Here is a 20,073-nt window from a genome sequence, read left to right as displayed (position 1 = left end):
GCTTACAATGTACTTAATAGAGTTCAACTATTAATTATTACTTTCCAAATATCACTCAGGTTTGTCCATTCTCTCCAGTTCCATAGCTTCTATCTTACTTTAGGCCATCATCATTTCATATATGGATTATAAATTCTATTCTTAAATTGTTTTCCAGCCTCTAATCTTGTCCTCTTCTAAATTCATTCTCTGCTCTGAACTCATAATGACCATTATAAAATAAATATCTGATCACATATCAATCCCCTGCACTTTAAAAAACAGTTCCCTAGTGCCTCTAGGAAAAAGTCAAACTTCTTAACAACTGAGGCATAAAGACTTTCAGGTTTGGCTACTATTTACCTTTCTAACCTAATCTCTGACTACTAACCCAAACTAGAGCCATAATTTCTTCCACCTCTGGAAGACATGATAAATTCTAGTTATTCTAAATCTATCAGCTTAGACACCACTTTTCTCTAAGAAGCCATTCTAGATGGCTCCATAACCAGTAAAAGCATAAATATTCCTTCTACAGCACTCTGCATTCTGCCCTATCGAGATACTCATTACACTGTGTGACAATTAACTGTTTGTTTATCTGAGACCAGGTGGGGGATAAGCCCAAATATTTTCATTTATCACTGCTTTTCCAAATGAGTACTATTTTCCAAATAAGCCATATGGCAGATATTTAAGAAATATTGCATGGATAGAGAAATGGCCTCAAAAGTACACATATCACAAAATGTTACTTTTCTCCATCAAAGAGAGAACCCACTAAAACAAAGCTATACCCATGACATAATGAAAAATAATTTCATGTTTATAGTCTGAAAATTCCAATTAAACATGAATATCACCATCATAGCTATCATAATGCACATGTGCCTGATCTCTGGTTGACTATTAACACTCAATAAAACAAGTCAAGTAGTCAAGATATTTAGTGTCATGTGTACAAGATTCAAATTATGTAAATTATTTTTCAAGTTAATTTTCTAGTCTCTACCCTCTCTGCAAAGAGTTATTTTAGAATTAAACAAACATAAACTTTAAGCAAACTCCAATAATCTTTATTAAAAAAATTCAACTTGCAAGGAAAAAAGTGGAAATTTTATAGATAATTTTACTACTTTCATTGTTGATTATAATGCAACTTAAAAAAATCACTTCAGAAATTTATAAACTCCTAAAACTCATTATTTAATTCAATGAATTTAATCTTGAGCCCTATTCTACTTGAAATAAAAAATATAGGTTGAGAATAAAAAGTGTTCTTATCTCTTAGAAATACAAATAAATTATTTATGGATAAATTATAAGGAGTGGATGGTTGGCAAATTCACCTGTAAAACAATCCCGGTTTGTAGCCTTTTGAGAGTTAGGGAGTTTGGTTTTTAATTTCCATCCCAATTTCAATAGTTACTCGTCTATTCAAATTTTTCATTTCTTTTTATTTGTCAATTTTACGTTTCTATATCTCCAGATACAAATCTAGTTTGTTTAGGTTTTTTAAATACTATAAATGTATATTCCTATTTTATAATGAAAATATACAGAAAAAAAGCTATTGAAATTACAACCAAACTATAACTTCATGAAATCCAATTTGACCCATGTGTCAGTATTTTAAGACAAAATTAGTTTGAAAAAATATACACCACTATCCATACTTTCTCTTGAAAAAAATCCACATATACTTGGCAATCATCAAAAGCTATCAACCTATAAAAGCAGTAGGGAAACTTTTTCTTGCTCTCTCCTTAACAAGAGATTTCTTCTCTTTTCCTTTTGGGAAATTTTTATTTTTATTTTTTTTTCAATTACAGTTGACATTCAATATTATATTTGTTTCAGGTATACAACATTAGACATTTACATAACTTACGAGATAATCCCTTGATAAGACTAGTACCGATCTGAAACCACACAGTTATTATAATATTATTGACTGTATTCCCTATGCTGTACTTTACTTCCCCTTAACTATTTTGTAACTGCCAATTTGTATTTCTTAATTCCATCACTGTTTTCACTCATCTCCCCAACCTTCCTCCCATCTGGTGACCATCGATTTATTCTCTGTATCTATGATTGTTTGTTCATTTGTTTTAGATTCCACATATAAGTGAAATTACATGGTATGTCTTTCTCTGACTTATTTCACTTAGCATAATACATTCTAGTCCCAACCATACTGTCACAAATGGCAAGATTTTATTCTTTTTTATGGCTGAATAATATTCCACTATATATATATGTACCACCTCTTCTTTATCCTTTCATCTATTGATGGACATTTAAGATTGCTTTCATAGCTTGGCTACTGTAAATAATGCTGCAATCAACATAGGGATGGATGTAACTTTTCAAATTAGTGTTTTCAATTTCTTCAGATAAATACCCAGAAGTGGAATTGCTGGGTCATATGATAGCTATAGTTTAATTTTTTTAAGGAACCTCAATACTGTTTTTCACAGTGGCTGCACCAATTTACAATCTTAACAGTGCATGAGGGTTCCCTTTTTTCCATTTCCTCGCCAATATTCATTGTTTGTTGATTTATTGCTGATAGCCATTCTGATAGGTGTGAGGTAATCTCTCACTGTGGTTTTGATTTGCATTTCCCTGAGGATTAGTGATGTTGAGCATCTTTTCACGTCTATCGGCCTTCTATATGTCCTCTTTGGAGAAATGTCTGTTCACGTTCTCCGCCCATTTTTTTAATTGGATTGTTTTTCTCATGTTAAGTTGAATGAGTTACTTATAAATTATAGATGTTAATCCCTTACTGAATGTATCATTGGAAAATATCTTCTCCCATTTGGTAGGTTGTCGTTTCATTTCATTGATGGTTTCCTTTGCTGAGCAAAAACTTTTTAGTTTGATGTAGTCCCATTTATTTTTTTCATTTGTTTCCTTTGCCCAAGGAGATATAGCCAAAATATATGTGCGTGTGTTTTGTGTGTGTGTGTGTGTGTGTGTGTGTATTACTAAGAGCAATGAAGTTTGTTTTCTTCTAGGACTTTTATGGTTTCAGGTCTTATATATTTGTCTTTAAGCCATTTTGAGTTTATTTTTGTATATGGTGTAAGAGGGTAGCCTAGTTTCATTTTTTGAATGTTATCTGTCCAGTTTCCCCAACACCATTTATTGAATAGACTGTCTATATCTCATTGTATATTCTTGCCTCCTTTGTCATAGACTGACCATATAGGCATGAGTTTAATTTTGGGTTATTTTGATCTAGGTGTCTGTTTTTTATGCCACTACCATGCTGTTTTGATTACTATACCCTTGTAGTATAGTTTGGTATCAGGTAGCATACCACCTCCAACTTTGTTGTTCTTTCTCAAGACTGCTTTGGCTATTTAGGATCTTTTATGGTTCTGTGTAAATTTTAGCATTATTAGTTCTAGTTCTGTGAAAAGTGTCATTGGTATTTTGATAGGGATTACACTGAATCTGTAGATTGCTTTGGGTATTATGGACATTTGAATGTTAATTCTTTCTATCCATGAGCACAGTATAACCTTACATTATTTGTATCTTCTTCAATTACTTTTTCAATGTCCAATGTCTTCAATATCTTCTACTTTTCCAAATACGGGTCTTTTACCTCCTTGCTTAAATCTATTCATTGGTATTTTATTCTTTTTGATAAAACTGTAAATGGGATTTTCTTAATATCTCTGATATTTTGTTATTGGTATATGGCAATGCAATTGATTTCTGAATATTAATTTTGTATCCTAACTTACATAATTCGTTTATTAGTTCTAATAGTTTTTTGGTGGAATCCTTAGGTTCTCTATGGATAGTATCATGTCATCTGTGAATAGTGACGGTTTTACCTCTTCCTTTCCAATTTAGATGCCTTTCTTTTTTGTCTGACTGCTATGGCTAGAATTTCCAATACTATGTTGAAAAAAATAGGTCAAAGGGGACATTCTTGTCCTGTTTCTGACCTTAGAGAAATGCTTTTAGCTTTTCCTCATTGAGTATGATGTTAACTGTGAGTCTGTCATAAATGCCCTTTATTATGCTGAAGTATGTTCCTCCTATCCCCATTTTGCTGAAAGCTTTTATCGCAAATGGATGCTGAATTTTGTCAAATGTTTCTTCTGCATCTATTGAGATAATCACACAATTTTCACTCTTCAGTTTGCTTATGTAGTATATCACATTAACAGATTTGCAGACAGTAAACCAAACTTGCATGCCAAGAATATAACTCACTTGATTGTGCTGTATGATCTGTCTGATGTATTGCTGAATTCAATTTACTAGTATTTTGTTGAGGATTTTCTAGGTTCATCAGAGATATTGGCCTATAGTTTTGTTGTTGTTGTTGTTGTTTTGTAATGTCTTAGATTTGGAATCAGGGTTATGCTGGCCTCATAAAATGAGCTTGGAAGCCTTCCCTCCCCTTGAATTTTTTGAAATAGTTTGAGAAAGACAGGTGTTAATTCTTCTTTGAATCTTTGGTAAAATTCACCTGTGAAGCCATCCAATACTGGACTTTTGTTTGCTAGGAGGTTTTTGATTACCAATCTGATTTCATTAGTAGTAACTAGTCTCTTTAGATTTTCTATTTCTTCTTGATTCAGTCTTGGAAGACCATATGTTTCTATGAATTTATACACTTCTTCCAAACTGTCCAATTTGGGGTATATAACTATTTGTAGTATTTTCTTATAATCCTTTCTATTTCTGTGGTGTCAGTTGTCACTTCTCTTTAATTTCTGATTTTATTTATTTGGGTCCTCTTTTTTTTCTTTATGAGCCTGGTTAAGGGTTTATCGATTTTGTTTATCTTTTGGTTTTGTTAATTGTTTCAACTGTTTTTGTAGACTCTAGTTCATTTATTTCCACTCTGATCTTCATTATTTCCTTTCTTCTACTCCCTTTGGGCTTTGTTTGTTGTTCTTTTTCTAGTTCATTTAGATGTAAGGTTAGATTATTTTAGATTTTTCTTGTTTGAGGTAGGCCTGCTGCTATGAATTTTCCTCCTAGGACTGCTTTCACACTGTCCCATAGATTTTGAGTCACTGTGTTTTCTTTCTCATTTGTCTCACGGTATCATTTCATTTCTTCCTTGATTTCATTGTTAACTCATTCATTATTTCGTAGCATGTTATTTGGCCTCCATGTTTTGTGTGTTTTTGTTTTCTTCTTGTAATTGATTTCTAGCTTCATACCATTGTGGTCAGAGAAAGTGCCTGGAATGACTTCAATCTTCTTAAATTTATTGAGACTTGAAGCCTAACATGTCATCTGTCCTGGAAAATGTTCCATGTGCACTTGAAAAGAATGCATATTCTGCTGCTTTGAGGTGAAACACTCTAAAAATACCAATTAAATCTTTCTGGTCTAATGTGTCATTTAAGGTCGTTGTTTTCTTATTGGTTTTGTCTGAAAGATATACCCCTTGATGTCATAGGGTGTGAAAGTCCCCTACTAAGACCATGTTACTGTCGCTCTCTCCTTTTATGCACGTCAATATTTGCTTTATATATTCAGGTACTCCTATGTACGGTGCATAAATGTTTACAGGGTTACATCCTCCTGCTGGGAACCCCATCCAATTTCAATTTGGTTAAAGAGAAATGTTCCCTGGGTGAGCCATCGAGAGCAGTTCATTGGGTTCTATTAAGGAATAGAAGCAGCTAAATGTTTTCCCCTAATAAAAGATTTCAATGAATCAGGTTATCATTATTAACCTCGATCTTCAGATGATGAAACTGAGACAGAACAGTTTACTCAGCCAGTCTCGTTCCATAACCAATGCTTATGTCTCTATATTATTGTGCATCCAATACACTAAATTGACAAAGACAAAAATATGGTAAATCAAAATATGTAATCAGCTATGTCTCCTAGAAGTCATATTACAGGTCACTAAAACAAATCATTTTGTCAGCTTAATATTATTCTTTTGACATGAAGGCTATGATTCAGTATTTAGTCACTGTTTCAAATATGCTTTGAACATTCTGTCCTAAACAGTTACCTATGAAATAACAAATCACCAGGAAAACAACAAATCTCTTGTTCGGATTTTGTGGTATCTGTGCTCCTACCTGACACTGGTTAATAGCTGCATGGTTGCCATGGAATGGAGACTGTCTTTCTTTATCTCGATGATGCCGACTGCTGTGTTTACTTCTCTGCAACTGCTGGCGTAATTTTGCAATCTGAAAAGGGAGGAAAAAACAAGTGCATCAGAGTGTTTTCCACACTACATAAAGCATATCCTTGCTTAATAAAAACCAGTAAAATTCAGCCTTAATAAATCGTTTGAATTTTTAAACCATATCACAAAATCTGATTTATTATACAAAATTTATATATAGACACAAACATATACACACACACGTATATGTTTATCTTTCTTTTAAAGACAAACGAAATTACGTTCTAACACTGTTTGAGCTTTCAAGCCTCCCAAGTACTAAACAAATGAAGTTTTCAGCATTTAGAATAAATTATATTATAGCTTCCACAAAGAATTCAAAAAGAATAATTATTCTCTCATTGCCTTTACAAGTCACATTTTATTTAGATTTAGATTTATGAAATACCTAGCCTCCAACAACTCCAAAAATTAAACAGTATTTAAAAACCAATTCAAGCTATGAAATGCATTCATGAACACAACCTTTAAATAACAAATACAATTTTAGTCAGTATCCCATATTATTCCTTGACTGAACTTTTCTGTTTTATTTCTATATTATGTGTAAAATGCAAATATCCTGATTAGAGGCACAAGAAATGGTAATCGCAACATAGAGGCATAACCAACTTCGTTATATTGGGTTACTAGATTTGAGAAACACTGCCATTATATATAGAAATAATAAATATGAATCTGTTGTATCACTACAAAGTTTATACATCTGACATTTATATTAACAGGTACAGACTCATTTAAAAAAAGACAAACACATAATCAGATAAGTAATGTGAACATTTCTCCATTCAAATCTTTATCCAATCGACATAATAACTGTTCTTCTGTTATTTCTCAAGTAAATAAACAACAAAAAGAAAACCACACATACAATGGAAACTGACAAATCCCCACTGCCCACAACTCCAAGGAATCAGCCAACGATGAAATCTAATTTCTACACCCACTTTCTTGGAACCATTTTCCTGACCTCCTTCAGTTGATCTGTACTGCCCCAGGATGCTGAACGCTTATGAGACCCTTTTTTCTTTTCAGAGTATTCTTCAGCCCATGCGGTCTCTGTCTATAATGGGAAAAAGTAAGGAGAGGTTTTTAATAAAACAGTTAATCATTTAACAATAATGTATTACAACATATGTGATAACATAGATGGACCATGAAGGCATTCTGTTAAATGAAATAAGTCAGACAGAGAAAGACGTATACTGTATGGGTGTCACTTACATGTGGAATCTAAAACAAACATGGAAAAATAGATCAGATTTGTGGTTACCAGAGCCAGGGGGTGGGTTGGTGGGGGAACTGGATAAAGATGATCAAAGGTACAAATTCCAGTTATAAGATAAATAAGTACTAAAGGTGTAATGTACAACATGATGGTTATAATTAACAATGTTATATATTTTAAAGATGCTGAGAGAGTAAATCCTAAAAATTCTCATCACAAGAAAAAAATTTCATAACTATATGAGGTGATGGATGTTAACCAAATTTATAGTGGTAATCATTTCTCAATTTATGTATGTAAAGTCATTATGCTGTACACCTTAAACTTATTCAGGGCCATATGTTAATTAGATCTCAATAAACCTAAAAAAAATTCCCTTTCTAAAGAATAACATATACTTTACTTTTCTATTATAAAATACATTCCCATTATAAAAAAAATAGATACTAGAAAATATTTTAAATGATACAAATTACCCACAATTATCCCAGCACCAGTTACTTAATTATAATACTTAGCCTATTTCATTTCTATTACTAATAAAAATTAGTTGTATTATTTTTACATAATTATAGCATTTATTGAACAAATACATACTAATGATAGCTATGATCTCATTGTGTGCTAGACACTGTGCTTTATAAAAGTACAGTGAAGGGTGTTCATTGTATATCTGATTTAATACACACAAGAAGTTCTACAGGTTTTGGAGACAGGGAAGCTATGACAAGATGTTAGATAAATTGCCTAAAGTCTTACAGCTAGGAAGTGGCAAAGCCAATACTGAGACTCCAGAGTTCATAATCTTAACCCCTATACTATGCCCTGTCTTGCTTTAAAATAATTGCAAAGAGTAGCCTCAAAAATGTTATATCTTTAATGGCGATACAAAATCCAGAATTTAAAAGAGTATCAGGGAAAAAAATTTAAAATGAGTTCTTGGCACATGAAAACACGCTCAACCTCACCCATAATAAGAGAAATGCACGTTAAAACACTGATACTGGGAGATGTGATAACATACACTCCCCTACACTGCTGGTGGGAATGAAAATTAGTGCAGCTCTTATGGACAGGGATTCAACAACTGCCGTCAAAGTTACAAATATATCTGTTTGACAGAGCAATCTCTCTCTCTCTCTAGGTAATTTATCCTTCAAATGTACAAATTGTATATCGCAAAATGATGTATCATATATTATTCCCTAAAGAACTGCTTTTACAAGTAAAAGATTAGAAGAAATAAATAGAGGATTGGCTAAATAAGTTACAATATATCTTTACAACAGAATACTATGCAACTATAAAAAACTAATAAGGAAATGAACAATGTACTGATAACAAAATAATCTCCATGAGATACTGTTAAGTGAAAAACTCCAGGCAGTATGTATAGCAAATACCTTTATATAGGATTGCTAGAAAGAATATATACATGTGTAAATTATCTCTGGAAGAATATAAATGGTTGTGAAAGAAAATGGTATTATTAGCTGATCCTTCACTGCATATCCTTAATACCTCTTGAATTTTGTGCTATATGAATGAATTTAAAACAATACCTCTCTATATATAAGGAGGGAAAAAATTTAGGATAGGCTGGAATCTTTCTACAAGAATAGAATGATGTCCTTAAGTGAAAAATAAGGTTACAAAAGAATGTAGAAAACATACTATCAAGTGTTTATGCAACCTCCAGGAAAATAACTATTTTATAGGGGAGGATCAACAATGGATATTAAAACCATTAAGTGAAAAGTTACAAGGGAACAGGATATTCATACAGTGCAAAAAAGTACTCCACAGATTGCTGGCTAATTGCAGAAGGAAAAAGCATCTTCTTTACATAGGATACATAGGATAATTCATAAAATTACATAAAATAACTTTATGTTATTAAGATTTAAAGAAGTATGAGAACAAGCTGTTCTAAAGTAAAAGAGACTAAAGAGAAACCAAGTACAATGAATGAATTTCAGATTAGATCCTGGTGCAAAAAGAAAAAGAAAAAAGAAAAAGAAAGAGATCACGGGGAAATTTTAACATGGACTAGATGTTACATGAAAATTATTAATTTTCCAAGGTGAGCTAATGTTACTGTAGTTAAGCAGGAAGGACCTCTCTTTTTAAAAGATACATGTTGAAGAATTTAGGAATAAAGTATATGATATCTGCAACATACTTTCAGAAAGAGGAGTAAACACATACAGACACAAATACCGGTAAAGCAAATATGGCTGTTTAATACTGTTGAATCTAATAATAACTGCAGTACTCTTTCAATATTTTTTGTATGTTAAACATTTTCTTCGTAAAAAGTTAGAGGGGAAAAAACAATATTAAGTCATATCGACTGATATTTATAAAATCTATTTAGGACAATTCCGTAACAAATACTTCCATCAAATAGTATTAGACCAAAAATAAATGCAGAAAGAATGACAACAGAGTTAAAAAATCATCATTTGGAACTATTACAGTAATTGTTGATTTAAGCAAGAATCATCAACAAATGCTAAAACCAATGGGTGAAAGGTTGTTGGAGAACAGGTTATTTACATTTTCAAATATTTCCCCACATACTACTGATTAGTTACAAAGGAATCCAGTGGATCAATACATCCCTGATAACATGCACCTGTTGATGCACATACACAGAGAATACACATCAAATACAATATTCCTGCCAAAAATGTAATAACTTGTATCTAATAGTGGAAAACAAAAAATAAAAACCCAAATTGAGAAGATTCAACAAAAATACTGGCTTCCATTCTTAAAAAGTATCAATGTCATGAAAGACAAAGAAAAACTGTGAGATTGTTCCAGATTAAAGGATACTAAAGAAACATGACCTCTAAATGCCATGTGAATTCCCTGACTGGATTTGGGCTTATAGGAGAAACTGCTACAGAGAACATTATTGGAGAAACTGAAAAAAATCTATATATGTACGACATATTAAATAATAGTATTGCATCTATGTTAAATCCCCTGAATTTGGTAATTATATTGGTAATATTTTTTAAGTCCTTGTTCACATACATGCTGAAATATTTAAAGTCCGAATGTCTGCACTTTACTAACGATTAGCAAAAAACAATATTAATATAATAACAATTATATGTATAAAGCATAATATGGAAAAATGTTCTTGCAACTTTTCTATAAACTTGAGACATTTTTCAAAATAAAAAAGTTTTTAAATAGGTGAATTATTGATTAATTTTAAGTATAAAAATTAATTCAAAAAAGCCAAGGAATTGAAAGCTTCCTATAGATTTAAGAACAAATTAAAGATGAGAACAGAGTATTAATTAGCAAGACAAAAGTAAGCATAAAGAGCAATAGACAGCTTTGCTAATTTCAGTAATAAGATGTTCAGAGAGGAAATAATACTTAGCAAAACTCATTAATTTTACTTAAATTCCTAATTCAAAAGATAATTGCTTTCTTTATTCAACTAAGAAGCTGTGCCATTATAAGTCACTCTTGCTTTCTAATAAAAAGTAAAATTGAGTTCTTTTGAAATTATTTTAATTAGTTTATATACAATATTGTATTAGTTTCAGGTGTACAACACTGAGTGATTCAACATTTATATAATTTACAAAGTGATCATCACAATAAATCTAGTAACCATTTGTCACCATACATAGTTATTATGATGTTACTGACTCTAAGTTCTAATTAACTAGATTTCAATTTTATTCAGTCTTGTATCGTATACAGGAAGCTATTTAACATCTACTCATGTGTCTGGCACTGGACTGGGTACTGGGGTTAGAGAGGAAACACAGTTTCTTGCAAAGAACTTTTTCTAAGAGAGAAAGGATAGCCAATTTACAATATTGTGTGATAACAGAGGTCCCCTGAGAAAGGTACCTATCCTAGAACTGGAAGGACAGGGGAAGTAGGTAGGCAAGATTTTATGGAATGGGGGGAGGTTACTATGAGGATTAGAGTATAAATTATCTAGGCAAATGGTAGGAAAGCATTCCAAACAAAACAAAATTCTCAGAAGCATCAGTGAGTGAACTTGCTGAGGGCACTGCAAGTTCATTATTGAGAATTGGGGTATATTTTCAAAATTATTTTTAATAAGTAAAAAATATCAGTTACACAATCAAGAAACTGTATTTGTTTTAAAGGATTCCATGATGTAACTCTCCATTTGTTAAATTACAACCCAACCCGCTTAAAAAACAATGTCTGATCAAATGTAAAAAGAGAAAAAACAGGAACATGATTCAAGTGGTAAAGTATCTAGAAATTTAGATTATTTCAGAATCCTAGGCTTACCCAAGAAAGGCAAAGCTATTGAGAGGCAACTAAGTATAGAGCTTGTACTGAGGTCATTAGATTTAAGTCTAAAAAAAAAAAAGATTTTAACATTCCCTTTACTCTTAATATTACATTCCAATTTTAACCAGTGGATCGAAGTTTTATTCAAAATAGCAAGAGTTACCTGACGGTAATTTTTTTCAAAGAAATCTAAATCATCTCTTCAATACTTTCATAATGCGAAGATATATATTTTTTAGTGTTGCTTATGTCTCTCAAACATGTAAAATAGTTATTTCATTTTTTGCTATAAATTCTAGATTCTTCAAAAAAAAAAACACAAACCCCTAAATAAGTTTGTAGACTTATAAACAGCTACCTTCAGTAATTCAACATTATTTTAGTCTCTAATTTACCAAATATTTAATTTGATTAGATTTTAACCACAGGCCATCTTACAAAGTTTCTGAACTTGGATCACGATTTTAAGGCAACATATAAAATGAAAAACAAAAACCTTTAATGAGCTATTACTCAAAATCGACCTCTGAAGAGGAAAATATAGCCTCTCAAATTTAGGAGTTATGAGAGAAAACAAGGTTTTTTAAAGCTAAAGAAGATTGGTTTATGCAATCAAGAAAACAAACAAAAGAAATAAGAAAACTAGATACAATCACACAAATCACAATTCACATACTCAAGCCACTTGTAAAGCAGCTTAGGAGTTTAGGAAAGTTGAGAAGAGAATACATTTTGTCAAAAGAATGCCAAATACTCCAACCACACATACACATTACAGAGTCTCCCCCTAAACTGATATAGTCAGGAGTGGTGACATGATATGACTTGTCAAAGTCTACAGCAACTTTCTGGAAGCATCGCCTAGAATATAAGATAAATTATTTCCATCATCTGCTGTAATCTGGAACAAGAGTAATAAAAGTGCCCTGGACCCCTCAGCGGGGACAGAAATTGCTAATAAGTCCCAGTAATCTTTAGCTAGAATCTTTTTCAACATAATGCTCTAGGTAGCTAACAGCAATTGACAAACTAAACATGACATGAAACCTACATGTCATCCTTGTTCTAATCAGACAATAATCAAAGCTAATAATTTTAATAGCAAGCATTTACTAAATGTTTACTATGTGCCAGAAACTGTTCTGAGTGTTTGACATACATTTCCTTGTTTAATCCTCATAATAACCTTAAAGAATAACTATTATCTCTCCCATTTTACAAAGGGGAAAGAGAGGCACAAAGATGTTAAGAAAGTACCTGAACTTCAAAGAAGATATACAAATGGGCAAAAAGCACATGAAAAGAAGCTCAACATCTTCAATCATTAGGGAAATAAAAATCAAAACCATGAGATACCATGAGATACCATTTCATACCTACCAGGATGGCTATAATAAAAAAGAAAGAAAATAACAAGTGTTGGTGAGGATATGGCAAAATCGGAGCCCTTATACATTGATGGCAGGAATGTAAAATGGTGCAAGTGCTGTACATCAATGCTCATTTTAGCACTGTTCACAATAGCCAAAATTTATAAATAACCCATATGTCCATAAACAGATAAATGAATAAACAATATGTGATATATCTCCATAAACAGAATATTATTCACCCATGAAAAGAGATGAAGCTGTGATACAACATGGATGAATCTTGAAAACATTATATTAAGCAAAATGACCCAGATATAAAAGGACAAATATTTTATGACCCCATTTACATGAAATTCTAGATTGGGCAAATTCATAGAAACGAAGTTGAAAAGTGGTTATCAGGGGCTGCAGAAAAGACAAGGAGTTACAGAATTTCTGTTTGGGTAAGAAAAATGTTTTGGAGATAGTGGGGATAGTTGCACAACACTGTGAATGTAATCAGTGCCACTAAATTGTACACTTAAAAATGATCAATTAGAAGACATTACTCCCCTCATGTAAAACCTCTGTACTCAGAACTTTTGGGACAATATTCTTGATCTTTCCTAAATTCTTCCTCAATGCAATTATTCATTAAACTAGTATTTATTTCAGAAAAAAAAGAAATAAAAATGGCAAATTTTATGTTACATATATCTTACCAAATGTTTTTAAGTTGACTTAATTAACTTGCATACATACATTAGGGAATCCAACATCTGCCAATGAGGAATTTGAAAACTTGAGATGAATCATGTTAGTGCTAAATTCGCTAGCAAAGATGGGCATCCCACAATGTGAATGAAAGACTAGAGTGCCCAGGATCACTGCATTGTGCTTTAGGAGACTCTATATGAGCTTTACAAGTAACAATATAATAATTACAAATTTTCTTTACATTTAGACCCTTAACATTCTCACTTAGGAAATATTTAGAATAAGGTAAAGAGAGTATGAGGTTTATACTTTAATGTAGTCAGAGACAGGTCACAGCAACTTGCTGAAAAGACTCAGTAAACTACTTCCACAGATCAATAGGCTCCCAATGGCTTATCAGATTATATATTCTAAGACAAAATCTCTGAATTCACTGAACCTGAAACTGCAGAGATAAAGAGGGTTGTAGAAATGTTCAAGGAAATACATCCATTCTAATTTAAACATGACATGTGGGTTAAGCAGAAAGCAAGTAGACACTATTCATTTTCCATACTACTTGCCCTATTCTCAAAAATGTAATAGATTTTGAACAAATGCAGAGTTCTACAGAAATCTTTGGTTAAACGAGTCACAATTTCTGAGGTCTGGTCAAGATGGCAGAGTAGGTAAATACTATGCTTGGCTGCTCTCGCAACCACATCAAAATCACAACTAAATTACAGAATAATCATCACTGAGAATCGCCTGAAGTCTAGCTGAACAGAAGTCCTATAACTAAGGATATACAGAAGCAGCCACATCAAGACTGGTAAGAGGACCAGAAATTCAGAATAGGCTGGTCCCACACACATGTGTGGCAGTTAAAAATGTGGAGGGATATCTTGGCTGCAGAGGTCCCCCTGGAGGAGCAAGGAATCTCAGCCCCAGCCAAGGGTTCCAGTGTCAGAAGTTCCCACAACTTCTGGCTGTAAAAACCAACAGAGATTGTGGTTGAGTGATGCAGAGGGTGGCTGGAGTCCCAGGTGCTCCTCTTAAAAAGGCTGCACATAAACTTTCTTCCTGACAGACTCACTCAAAGCTCCAGTGCTGGGGCAGCAGCTCGAAAGGCTCCAGGGACATAAGGGGAGAAACTGAATTGTCTGGCTTCAGGGTGAGGGTTAGAGGGGCAGCTTTCTCCCAGACAGAAGTTCTGGCAGAAATCTATGTTCCTTTGTTGAGCCCTTCCCTCCACCTTCCATGGAGATGCAGGCTGGCACCTTATCTGAGTCTCCATCAACCAGGCTGACACCATTTGCCCCAACATGATGATTCCCTGGGACCCTGCCTCACCCCATTTGTGGGTCCACTCAAGCTGCTTACACTGGCTTTTCTTACAAATAGCCTGTCTTGGCTGCGGACTTTCCTAAAATCTCTCAAAGGTTCACAAACCCCAAACAAGCAGTTTCTGGCCTTGGTGTGCCCCATATACCTTTTGCTCAACAGCCCCAAGCCTGGCAGCCAGCCTCAGTTCACAGCTTAGCCCCTCCCAGGCACCTTCAGGTCCAGCACAAGTGGCAGCCATCTGCAGATCATTCTGTAGCTCATACCAGTGGCCCAAGGCAGCAGCTGACCTTGACTTGCAATAGAGCCCCTCCCAAAAGGCCCAAGAATCAACAAATCTGGTGGCCAGCTTCAGGCCACACCAAAGTACCACCCAACCACCTCCACACACCTGAAAGGCAGCCTCGTCAGGCACCAGAACTCTGCTGAAGCAAATACTACTTCAAAGGGTGAGCCCCTGAAAAACAGCTCCTCCACTGTAGTCACCAGCTAGTCCTCACGATGAATCAGCTTGAAGGTCAATCCTTCCTACTGATATGCCAACAGCAACCAAGGCTCATCTACAACAGGAGAATACACACAACCCATACAAGGGACACACATGGAGCACCCAGCTCAGGTGCCCAGGGAAACTGGGCCACTTGGCCACACAGGACACCTACAACACAAGCCCACTCTACTAAGACTGGGAAACACAGCAGCTCTACCTAATACATAGAAATAGCAGCTCTACCTAACACACTGAAACAAAGGAGGGCACTCAAAAGGAACATATCCCAAATGAAAGAACAGAACAAAGCTCCAAAAAAAGAACTAAACAAAATAAAGATAAGCCATCTATCAGATGCAGAGTTAAAAACAATGGTTATAAAGATGCTCAATGATATCAGTGAAAACTTCAACAAAGAGATAAGAAACATAAAAATGAAGATAGAAAACATAAAAAAGAACCAGTCAGAAATGAAAAATACAGTGCTTGCTTTGGCAGCACATATACTAAAATTCAAACAACAGAGAGATTAGCATTGCCCCTGTGCAACAAAGACATGTAAATTCATGAAGCATTCTAAACTTTTTCAAAAAAATAAAGACTACAATAATTGAAATAAAGAATACATTACAAGGAATCAACAGTAGATTAGATGAAGCAGAGGATCAAATCAGCAATTTGGAAGATAAGATGGCAGAAAACATCCATCAGAAGAGCAAAATGGGAAAAAAAAATGAAGACAGTTTAAGGGATCTCTGAGACAACATCAAGCATACCAACATTTGTATCATAGGGATACCAGAAGAAACAGAGAGAGAGAGAAAGAGAGAGCGCGTGCGCGTGTGCGTGCAAGGAATTGAAAACCTATTTCAAGGAATGACAAAAAACTGTCCTAACCTGGTGAAGGAAATAGATATACAAGCCCAGGAAGCACAAAGAATTCCAAACAAGATGAACCCAAAAGGGCCTACACCAAGACACATCATAATTAAAATGCCAAGGGTTAAAGACAAAGAGAGAATCTTAAAAGCAGCAAGAGAAAAGCAATTGGTTACCTACAAGGAAGCTCCCATAAGACTGTCAGCTGATTTCTCAACAGAAACTTTGCAAGCCAGAAGTGATTTAGCAGGAAATATTCAATGTGATGAAAAGAAAGGACTTACAACCAAGATTACTCTACCCAGCAAATCCATCATTTAGAATTGAAAGACAGATAAAGGAACTTCCCAAACAAGAAGAAGCTAAAGGAGTTCATCACCACCAAACCAGTATTACAAGAAATGTTAAAAGGCCTTCTTTAAGAGAAAGAAAAAAAAAGATAGAAAAAAGCAATAATAAAATGGCAATAACTACATTCCTAGCAATTACTTTAAATGTAAATAGATTAAATGTTCCAATCAAAAGCCAAGGTGGCTGAATGGATAACAAAAAAAAAAAAAAAGATCCTTACATACGCTGCCTACAAGAGACTCACTTCAGATGGAAACACACACAGGCTAAAAGTAAAGGGATGGAAAAAGATACTTCATGAAAATGAAAACGAAAAGAACACCCAGAGTAGCAATACTTAGACCAGATAAAACAAACTTTAAAACAAAGGCTATATGTAACAAGAGACAAAGACGGATCCAGTAATCCCACTCCTGGGTATTTATCTGAACAAACCGGAAATACTACTTTGAAGACACGTGCATCCATATGTTCACTGCAGCATTATTTACAATAGCTAAGAGGCAATCTAAGTGTCCATCAATGGATGAATAGATAAAGAGGTAGTACTTATATACAATGGAATATTACTCAGCCATAAAAAAGAATGAAATCTTGCCATCTGTAATAAGGTGGATAGACCTAAAAGATATTATGCTGAGTGGAATAAGTCAGAGAAAGACAAATGCCATATGATTTCACTTATATGTGGTCTAAAGAACAAAACAAACGAGCAAACAAAACAGAAACAAACTCATAAATACACAGAACATTTTGATGGTTGCCAGATGGTAAGGGGCTTGGGAGGATGACTGAATAAGAGGAAGGGATTGAGAAGTACAAATTAGTAGTTATACAATAGTTATGGGGATGTAAAGTACAGCATAAGGAATATAAGTCAATAATATTTATAATAATTATGTATGGTGTCAGATGGGTACTAGATTTATCTGGGGTGATCACTTCATAAGTTATAGAACTATCTAATCACCATGCTGTACACTTGAAACTAATATAATACTGTATGTCAACTATAATTAAAGAATAAAAAATTACTAAAATAAAAATAATAAAGTACAGAATAAGGAATATAGTCTATAATGTTATAAAAACTATGTATAGTGCTAAGTGGATACTACACTAATCAGAGGATCATTTCATAAATTATATAAATGTCTAACCACTATGCTGTACACCTGAATCTAATATAAAATAATGAATGTCAAGTGTAAACAAAAAATAAAAAAGAAGGATTTCTCAAAAAAAAGGTCACAATTTCTGAAAAGATTCATTACCTTTTAAATTTATTGCGCTGACATTGGTTAATAAGATTATTTAAGTTTCAAGTGTATAATATTCATTACTTTTGATGAGTATAGATACTGTGTTTTCATGTCTATAGTTGCTACTGGAATGTAAACCTCAAAGTAATCTCAAATCCCAAGCAACTATCCTAAAAATGGGATTCAGTTTGAAGATTATCAGAACAGAAAGCAAAATAAACCCACCAAGAACATTTGAAATTTGGAAACCAATACACAAATCGAAAACCCACTGCAAAGTGTTTACGTGGTTCTGTAAAAGGAGAGTTCCTCTTAAAGTACTGGGACCAAGCAACCATCAGTGATGTAAATTTGAAGTTTAAACTAAGATGTACCTAAGCTGATTTTCAACAATCAGTATAAAGAATCTTTTGATTCTCTAAATGATTTTCATTCTTCATTAGCAATAAAGCTTTAACTGTTCTGCTCATTCGGTCCTTTGCAAATATTCCTCGAGTGTTTATTCTGTCAGGTACAGTACTAAGCCCTGGGATAAAAATACAGAAATGGACAAGCCAGCACAGCCTGCCTTCATAGATTCACCATCTAGTGAGTAGTAAATATATTAAATAAATGATTGTGCAAACATTAATTATAATTGTAGTAGATGCTATGAAAGAAACTACACCAAACTAAGATGCAGTCGTCAACTGGCTCTAGGATCTTGGACCTCTGCTTCCTCATTAATAAAACTAGGAGGTAGATCTAAATATTTTAAGATCCTTTTAATTTAAAATTTTTATAAATCTAAAAGTATAAAACTTTGATTCCAGAGTCCCTTTGTCAGGATATTTACATAGAATCTGTTAGCAATGTAATATAATCTCCATCTCCTAACACATAAAGATTTTTGGCACAAAAATACAGTTAAGTCCTCAATGTCATCAAAAGGTTCTGTGACTTTAAGTGAAACAATGTACAACAAAACCAATTCAACCATAGGCTAATTGATATAAAACAAGATTTAAGTCCTATGGCATCTCATCAATATTATAACAAAATGACAATATTCAAGGACCTGCTGTATATAGTTGGGTGGAAAGTAAAGTAATCCTGTTACAAATGTTTAAGTCGAAATTCCATATATTAAATGTATTGTGATGTTCTAAACTACAAAAAATGAGAGAAAATGGTGCCCATAAATTATGCATACATATGAGAATTACTAGAAAACTCTTTAAAATGCACATTCCCAAGCCTCATCCAAAATCTACTACAGAATATTCAGACTGGGAATCCACACTTTTGATAAGCTTCTCAGGTTATTCTAATATACACTAGTGTTTTAAGAATTTGAGCACAGAGCAGAACATATTATGAAAAACAGTTTCAGAGTAAAACACTTCAGAATAAGAACTGTAATAAATTTACCTGTGTAGCCTTGTCTCTCATGCAAGGAGCAGCTTGCCCATGACTATCACGAGGCCAGTGCCCTGCAAGGTACGGAGCAGCAAGTGTATCCAGAGAGGAAGTGCGGCGGATTATAGCAGAGGGGCTCGAAGAAGGTGGTCGTGTTTTGTCACCTGGATTTAAGACAAAGATATTTATTTAAAAAATAGATTAGGAAGGAAACAAAGTAGAAACTAAGTTTTAAACTATGTAGAAGTTCTCTAAAATATAAAAAACAAACAATAAAAAGAAATAAGCTACTGATTCACACAAACTTGGATGAATCTCCAGAGAATTATACTGAGCGAAAATAGTTGATCTCAAGTGTGTAAGTTCATTTATATAAAAATTTGAAATGACAAAATTTTAGAAATGGAGGTAAGTTTAGCAGTTTCCAGGAGTTAAATATAAGGGAGGAAAAATGAAGTATTAGGAGAGAAGCAGATGTTCTAAACGGTCAGCAGAGGAAACTCCTGTGATAAGGAACTATTTAATATCTTGACTTATGTGGCAGATATGCAAACATACAAAGAAGAAAGAAAATTAAACAGGATAGAATT

At 33.5% G+C, this 20,073-nt stretch overlaps 1 protein-coding gene and 1 non-coding gene across 2 annotated transcripts in view; one reads left to right on the top strand and one right to left on the bottom strand.

Annotated features, from left to right (window-relative positions):
• Positions 1–19,644, bottom strand: part of FAM117B (family with sequence similarity 117 member B) — a 37,302-nt gene extending 17,658 nt beyond the window's left edge. Inside the window, exons 1-3 of the mRNA XM_015596790.1 lie at positions 19,496–19,644; positions 7,149–7,241; positions 6,066–6,179 (exon numbers count right to left, since the gene is read on the bottom strand). Of these exons, the coding sequence (XP_015452276.1) occupies positions 6,066–6,179; positions 7,149–7,241; positions 19,496–19,516 (228 nt within the window). The 5' untranslated portion in view covers positions 19,517–19,644. The remainder of the gene's footprint in view (positions 1–6,065; positions 6,180–7,148; positions 7,242–19,495) is intronic.
• LOC112470433 lies at positions 16,076–16,179 on the top strand. Its single transcript, XR_003043003.1, has one exon. It is a non-coding gene; the product is annotated as a U6 spliceosomal RNA (small nuclear RNA).
• Positions 19,645–20,073: the final 429 nt, after the last annotated feature.

Source organism: Pteropus alecto, unplaced genomic scaffold (genome assembly GCF_000325575.1).
Source record: "Pteropus alecto unplaced genomic scaffold, ASM32557v1 scaffold3, whole genome shotgun sequence".
Taxonomy (NCBI): Eukaryota; Metazoa; Chordata; class Mammalia; order Chiroptera; family Pteropodidae; genus Pteropus; species Pteropus alecto.
The sequence above is the reverse complement of the archived record's forward strand: the minus strand, read 5'-3'. Positions and strand labels throughout refer to the sequence as shown.